Genomic DNA, 8346 nt, shown 5'->3' on the forward strand with positions numbered 1-8346 from the left:
TCCATGGACTTTAAAAAGTGTAAAGACTCCCGAGTAATTTTGTCAGCAAGTGTATCAGGTTACCATGCGTCGAAGTGTGGTGTAGATTCGTGTAGGTCAGCATTCATCCCAATTTGATGTAATGCAATGTGAATCGCAGTCTCCAACTCACCAATCACCAACATAGGCCTAAAATCAAAACTGACTATTACATTTCTCATTTGACACATGATCGTTTTACAGTTTCAAGTTCTTTGCAGTAATTGCACTGTAATAAAATATTAAATAAGTTCCAACTCTCCAATCAATCACTAGCCTGCGGGTGAGGGAGGTTGTGATTGTGAAATAGTTTAGTAGCCTATTCGTAGTTTAAAGGCTTTTATTTTGAAGGAAAATATCTACTTCCTGCACTGAGTGACTTTAATAGTTGTACTTTCAGTTTCTGCTGTGTTAGACAAAGTGAAACCGTCTGCACTTCTCTTCTCCTGGTTTAAGCCTAGTACTTTAACATTCGAGGTAAGGGATGTCATCCTACTCCTACGCAGCGTACAACCAAACACTGTAGCCAAGGTTATCTTTAAAAAAAAGAAAGTCTGGTAAATAGGTTATATTGAAATGCAATATGGCTGGGAATGTCTTGCCTATAGTGATTGTCAAAAGTTCAGTGAATGTGATTTCACATATTCTTGTGTTTATCGTTGGATATTGTCAGCAGCGCACCAAATAAGCGCTTGTGGCTTCTTCCATTTCCATTTCACATCCACTTTCTTGTACGTTTCCTTTATAGACAGTTTACTACAGTTTATTGTTAATGTGCTAATTGCTAAATATGTGTACACATAACATCACGTGATGACAACAAAGTCATCATGTTCTGTGAATGTAGTCTAATTTTCCAAATTAAATGGTTTCCTGTGGAAATAAGCTTAGTCTTTTCATGGATCTCCTTTTAGTAGACCTTGTACCAGTGAACTGTACCGTCATGAAACTGTACCTTTTCCTATGCAAACTTCTAATAAAGACTTCAATCAATCAATCAATCAATCAATCAATCAATCAATCAATCAATCCAAACAGTGGCTAGGACCCATTCGTGTGTCACGTACCATACGGTGGGTCACACTTGAGTAAAAAAGATAATTTAAAAAATAAATATTTTATACGTGTTAAAAATACAAACAAAGAAATTCCATAAATAAAATATATTAATTATTAAAAAGTAGTGAAAATAGCTGATCTACAATCTCTAAACGCGGGGTGACCAGAGATGGGCACACAAAAAAAAGAAAAAAAAAACTATGTGAAATACTTATCAGGATACTGTCGCCACCACTCACCAGGAGGATAGTATCTTGGTGACAGTATAAGGCTTATTCACGGCCCGCCCACTCAGCAAATTTCTCAGCATCCCCCGGGTGCTGACATCAATTTAGAAGGGGACACTATAACAGAAATAGCTGGACTTAAAGCCAACAAATCATTATTTCGAACGGTAAAGTAAATTATAATGCTTTGTGCCTTTTACTATCTTGTGTTCTTGATCATGCTAGCCATATTTTATACTTTACTATTCGGAAATTGCATTAAATTTGCGATTTCTGTGTTAACTCTATAGGCTATAGTAGGATTTTCCCCTTCAAAATGTGACTTCAGCACCCGGGGGATGCTGAGTGGGTGGGCCGTGAATAAGGCTAATTCTGGTCAGACCTGACCAAGTAGGCTATTAGATGTATTTCTCAAAATACTTTTTTGTATTTTGTGCCCATCTTGTGCAAAGTGACCTGTAATTTTCACTAGTTTGGGTCCTGGGCGAAAGCCGAATGTGGAATGTTTAATTTATCTTTTATTTTGGGTCACAAGCTAAAAAGTTTGGGAACCACTGATCTAGTGCACAGTGCTTGGTGAAAAATCCCTTTATCTTCTTCTTCCTAGGACGGTAGGACTGTAGGAGTCGTATAGGACCGCGGAGGCGCGGACCATCCATCCATGATGTCAGCTGTCAGAATGACAGAGGGGACCATCACCGTGGAGTCTTGTAAATCTCCTCTGTTCTACAGAGAAGCCACCCCGGCCACAGTGGGCGCTGTTAAGCTATCAGTTCTGCTCCTGCACGGCATCCGCTTCTCATCAGAGAACTGGCTCAGCATCGGTACCATGGAGACCCTGGCCGCGGCTGGATGCCGGGCTGTGGCTGTTGACCTACCAGGTGTGTCTGTCTACACCAAGGTTCCTCAAAGTGTGTGCCGTGGCACTATACGGATGGGACCATATGAAAATGTCATATCACGATTATTGTGACAAAAGAAATCACGATTTACAATATTATCGCGATAATCAAAATGAATTATCCCGGGGCAGAACATTTGCCAAAAGATAGCCGGTCTATAAGCTCACAACGCATTGCATTGCGACGCATTGTGAGCTTGTAGATCGGCTCATCACGATAAACGATAATATCGCTTATCGTCCCATCCCTACGTGGCACCCGAGGGAGCGGTGACGCAAGTCAAGTGGTGCCGCAGAATACTTTGGAATTCATCCATATTTCAGTTTAACCACTTACTTACTATACTTTGTAAAACGGTTGCACTGTACTTGGTGCATTGTTTTTCCACCATACTGTATCTCGTTGTGATCTACAAGTTGCGACACGTTTTGTGAGCTTGTAGATCGGCTATTTTTGGTGAATGTTCCCCCCAAAATAGGGATGTTGGGGTTCAGTGGTTAAATGTTAAGTTAAAATGTCAATTTGTGGCAGATTTTCTCACAAGAGTCGTGACATGTTGTACCTCAGGGGGAAAGATTTACAAATTTACAAAGCTATTACATAAATGTAAGGTTCTATAAAGTAGTATGTAAATCAGATGGAAAGGTTATTTGCACGGGTGACCTGATCTTATAATGAGCGATTCTGATAATAAGGGTGCTTCATTAACCAAGGAGTTTACTATGTAGGTGCAATGTCTTCTTTTACCTCATCACCTCAGCTCTCCTTTATCTGCTGTCTCTTGTTGTCTTGTTCTGTAGGTCTTGGCCAGTCTAAGTCAGCAGAAGCCCCAGCAGCAGTGGGGGAGCTGGCTCCAGGCGGCTTCCTAAAGGAGGTGTGTGAGGGTTTGAGCCTGGGCCCGGTGGTGGTGATCAGTCCATCACTGAGCGGCATGTACTCCCTTCCATTCCTCTTCCAGCACCAGGCCCTGGTGCGGGCCTACGTCCCTATAGCTCCCATATGCACTGACAAATTCACTGCAGAGCAATACCAAAGTGTGAAGGTACGTAAAAGTATATGTTGCTGCTGTCGGTCAGAAAGCGCCTATCTCCAAATTCTATCTAACTTTTTGTTTAAAAATAAAATGAATGACCTATTTGCCATACTACAGCGTCACACAAAAGTATCAAAAGTAGCAGATCCACACGAAGCGATACTCTTTGAGCCTGTCGATCTACTACTTGAGCTATTTTTGAAATCCTGAGAAGTATGAGGTTTACACCCGACAGAGACGATATGCAAAGTGACTGACTACATACATTTTCCTTTTCTTTTTAAAAGTTATCCTTATGATTTAATGTAGTAGTTTAATGTCATTATTACAGTATAATAATGCAATTAAATAGCGATGATGATGACAGTATAAAAAAATCATGTGGATCTCAGGATCCACATGGGAATGGAATGTGGATTTCAGGCTTCATGTGGCCAGTATGTGACATTCGTCCATGACATATCTGTGACTTATCTCTCTTGACTCCAAATTTGGACAAGGTTTTAGCCCCGAGCATTGGCTTTAGTTATTTCAAAAAGTATAAGGTGCCCTCCAGACTAGGCGCGGTTGCCGTCGGGGCTGCTGCTAGGATCAGCGGTGGCCGCACCGCGGTGAGACACAAACACACTCGCTCAGTGAATAAACGCCGCACGGTATTTCACAAAGATGAATACAATTATCTCTCACCGCCCGCGTACGCATGCACAAACGAGCACACTCGCGGAGATTTCACAGGACTGCGCCCGCTCTCCTCGCCGCCCCAAAACTTCGCTGCACGGCCGAAAAAGCCGCCCGCCTCTCATTGAAAATGAATTGCTAGGAGGCGGTGACCGCGCCTAGTCTGGAACCTAAAGTGTATCATAATTTGAAACGTGGAGGTACTAGTTCTGTGGCCTAATGGCAGTGTAAACTTAGGTTTGTGAGATAAGCTCCAGACACGCGCACGCACGCGCACACACACACACACACACACACACTGACCCTTTCATAGGGCTAGCGTCTTGCTGAGCCATGGCGTAAAAAACATGTGACTATTCTAACAATGTGTTTCAATATCATGAATCTATGAAACCAATGTGTGCACGCTTGATCGGGTCGGGTCGGCGGTTGTCCCGAACCTTTTTAACCTACCTAACATGTTATGTACTCTTGTGTTGAAGCTAGATTATCATACGATGTACTGTAGAGGTAGACACATCATACACAGTACAAATCTAGTGTTTCTAGATTTTCTAATCTAAATGTTCCATTCTTTATGTGTGTGTGCCTGTTCAGGTCCCAGCGTTGATCGTGTATGGTGACCAGGACACCCAGCTCGGAGAGCTGTCACTCAGCAACCTGAGGAATCTGGCCAATCACAGCGTGGTGGTGATGAAGGGGGCGGGACACCCGTGTTACCTGGACGACCCGGACACTTGGCACAAGGCTCTCACAGACTTCCTGAACACGTTGTGAAGTTGAATGCCCGTTCTGCATACAGTATGTGCTGTATCGTTCTGCATACAGTATGTGCTGTATCGTTCTGCATACAGTATGTGCTGTATCGTTCTGCACTGTATGTATGGACTGTATCTTTCGGCATACTGTATACCAGTGGGTCCCAAACTCTACAGGTCCAGACTCGAAGGAGAGATGAGACGTTTGCCCCGGGACCCAAACTAGTGAAAATAGCAGATCTACAAGCACACAATATGTCGCTTTGCGCTGCATTGCGAGTTTGTAGATGGGCTATTTTTCACTACTTCTTAATTGTTTTTTATATGAATGGAATTTCTTAGATTTGTTTGTTTTGTTTTTAAAATGTATTTGCTTTTGAAATATATACTGTATTTTTAAATGTAGAAAACAGGATTTTTACTTGAGTAGTGACTAGTGATCCACAAAAATGTGTCCGTGACCCACAGATTCTTCATTTTGGTTCATATACCTAACCTCATATAACCTTGTGTGACCAGGTTTTTCCAAAGCCTACATGTTTTCATTCTGAACTGACCAGTGTGATATGGTCTAGGCCACGCGTACTCTAGAATTCTCATAGATTAAAGTTCTTAGTCGCCACAACTGATTTCAATCATTTGGATTCCATAGAAGTCAGCATGCCTATGGAAACTGGTTGTATTTGTGTAGAATAGCAGGAACATAGGTTTAGAACAATATTACAAAAAATATAATTGTTATCCTAAATATACCTAGCTCCGTTCGGAACCTCTTCTCTCCACCATAAAGCTGAGCTCTGAGATGTGGTTCCTCAAACAAGCGTTTGAATTGCTTTTCTTTTCAGCCTGTGCCCAGTCAACCCCCGTACTGCTCCCGTTTTGGCTGCATAGGGAACTCTGAGCTATCGTGGAGGATGAGATTCTTAACGGGGCTATAATATACAGTATCTACTAGTGTATGTTTTTTAATGTAAACATTAGAGATTAGATTAGAACAGGGGTTCTCAAACCTTTTTAGGCTGTGACCCCAAAAATAAACATATATGAACTGGGGACCTCCACCCTGACAAGCACTTGTAATTGTAGGTATTACATTGAATGTGACTCGGTTCCACAGATATTTTCACAATGCTCGCCTCTTGCTTACTTAATATTTAACAGTTTGGTATTAAAACGGTCTTGAAAATCCTTAAATTGACACTTAATAAATGTGCAGATACCCTGTATACACTTATGTTGGTTTGTTTACCGTTGAGTGAAAATTTTCTTTTATCATCCCACTTGGGACCCCAAGTTTGAGAACCACTGGATTAGAACATAGAAACAAGTGGGAAAACAAAACACCACACATTGAAATGAAGTGAAAAATATGAACATTATTTAATAACTGATTCTCTGTAATAAACAATTTGAAAATATTTTACAAGGAGTCACAGACACAATATTTTACAAATTTTGCCCTCTTCTTTTTCTTTTCTTTTTTTTAGCTTCATCTGTACAAAAGAATGGAGCAACACGGACCAATGCCCAGCAAGAAGGAGCGAAATCTTACACACACACACACACACACACACACACACACACACACACACACACACGTGCACGCACGCACGCGCGCGCACACACACACACACACACACACACACACACACACACACACACACACACACACACACACAAACATTCATACTCCCACACAAGAAATTAAAAAAAAGTAAATTAAACAACCGACTTCAGATCTCAAATTTATCAGCAGTACTGTATTCCTTTTTCTTTTTTACTAACTTAAAATTTGACAGATTTTTTTTTACTTTTTTTTTTTTTTTTTTTAAGTTTGTTTGTTTTTTCTTCTATTTACCACACATTTTGTCAAACATGGTCACATAGCACCGGACTACAGACTACAGAATCACATACACACGTCTTTCCCACAGAGACGCACCTACATGGACGCAGCAAGGACAGGAAGGGGAGGGGCTGCGTACAGGAGGCTACACGGTGAGCAGACCCCTCCCTCTCGTGAACAAGCTGCTCCATTTGCTTTTTTTCCCCCACAATTTTTTTGGCAAAAGTAAATTTCTCAAACCACAGAAAACAGAACTGTGTCCCTCCTCAGTTACAATCTGGTGGTCCCTTCCAGGGACCACCCCCAACCCCCCACCCACCCACACACCCACACACACACACACACACACACGCACATCAGTAGGATTCACTCTGAGTCCCGTGCTTTCTCCGTGGAAACCCACACACCCCTGAGCTCATCTCTGACCTGCCACGGGTCCACACACAACCTGGGTCAAGTCCAGTCCTTGGCTAGTTGGCTTACTTATGCCGAGGGTCAAACCCATCTACAAGCTCACAATGTGACGCCGTGTGAGCCTGTAGAGCTGCTATTTTCACTGTTATGGACAATTGTTTAAATGTTTTGGAAACTTTTTGAATGTTCTGGGAAAAAATGTCTACATTTCAATACAGCGAAGCATTCGATATTAAAAAGAAAATGCACTTTGTAATTTGTTAAGTAAGTACTAAAAGCATGTACTTTTGAGAAATTGAGATTGGGTTGAGTGCTTTTGTCCGCCACTGGTCAAACCTCTACCAGCTGGCTGTGAACACGCGTTGTGTTTACTTGTGTGTGCGTTCGTGCATCATGTTTGTATTTGTGTAGGTGTGCTACATAGTCATGTGATTGTGAGTGTCTTGTGTACCGAGTCGGGAAAAGAGAGGCAGTCACAGGGGGTGCGTTTCCACAGGCAACGTGTAGCATTCATTTACAGACAGTGTGAAAATAGAGACAGGATTAATGGCACAGGACAGAGACAAACAAATACCAGAATAGAATGCAACATAACAGCGTCAAGGATTAAATGGTCATCCCGTTAGTGAACACGGGCGGGAGCCTAATGGAAATACAAGATCTTAAAATTGAATTTACTTTCTTTCTTTTATGTTTTTAATGACAATCTATCTGTCAGATTAGTTTGGAGCTGTTGTCGCACTTATTTACCAGCATGTTTGTCTTCATCAGATATAGAATCTATAAGACTGTACAGAATGTGTAGTTAGTTAGGATCGTTGTGACATCTTGCCCGGGTGAGAAATACATTTAGAGTGGGTGAGCAGGAAATCAGGGCCAGAGAGCCTAATTCTTTCAATCTTTCAAGGCTATTATAATTTATGCTTTGACACTCGACTCCTTTTGCCAAGTTTCGCTCAAACTTGTCAAGCAACACAGTATGAACGCGCCTTTAATGCCCCACCGTGTCATGCATTCGTCAAACAGGCATCAAACACCAGCTGATCATTTCAATACATCAACATACTAATGCAGAGCTCACTATACTTTTACTCCAAAACACCAAAAGTCATGGGGAGTATTTAATTTGGAGGTGCAATGTGTGTTGTGTGTTGTGTGTGTCGTGTGTGTGTGTGTGTGTGTGTGTGTGTGTGTGTGTGTGTGTGTGTGTGTGTGTGTGTGAGAGAGAGAGATAGAGAGAGAGAGAGAGAGAGAGGGAGGAAGGGAATGTTTTATTTGTGTGGATGTGTGTGTGCGTACACACTGTGTACAGGGAAATTACTGACTTAGAGCTTCATACTGTATAACACTAAGGCATTTAAAGAGGCTTTGTACTGTAGCTATGTTGCCTTTAAAACTGAAAACACACTGA

At 41.8% G+C, this 8346-nt stretch overlaps 1 protein-coding gene across 1 annotated transcript; it reads left to right on the forward strand.

Moving 5' to 3' along the window:
• Positions 1-412: 412 nt before the first annotated feature.
• Positions 413-5956, forward strand: abhd14b (abhydrolase domain containing 14B). The gene is made up of 4 exons (XM_080727914.1): positions 413-495; positions 1912-2185; positions 3007-3248; positions 4515-5956. The coding sequence occupies exons 2-4, from the start codon at positions 1966-1968 to the stop codon at positions 4692-4694; spliced, it is 642 nt and encodes a 213-aa protein (XP_080584040.1). The 5' UTR covers positions 413-495; positions 1912-1965; the 3' UTR covers positions 4695-5956.
• Positions 5957-8346: the final 2390 nt, after the last annotated feature.

Source organism: Nannobrachium achirus, assembly GCF_963921795.1.
Source record: "Nannobrachium achirus genome assembly, chromosome: 6".
Classification (NCBI taxonomy): Eukaryota; Metazoa; Chordata; class Actinopteri; order Myctophiformes; family Myctophidae; genus Nannobrachium; species Nannobrachium achirus.

Coding starts and splice junctions, on each gene's coding strand:
- abhd14b (XM_080727914.1), top strand. CDS start 1,966: ATGATGTCAGCTGTCAGAATGACAGAGGGGACCATCACCGTGGAGTCT. Junction 2,186..3,006: donor TGTGGCTGTTGACCTACCAG/GTGTGTCTGTCT, acceptor CTTGTTCTGTAG/GTCTTGGCCAGTCTAAGTCA. Junction 3,249..4,514: donor AGCAATACCAAAGTGTGAAG/GTACGTAAAAGT, acceptor GTGCCTGTTCAG/GTCCCAGCGTTGATCGTGTA.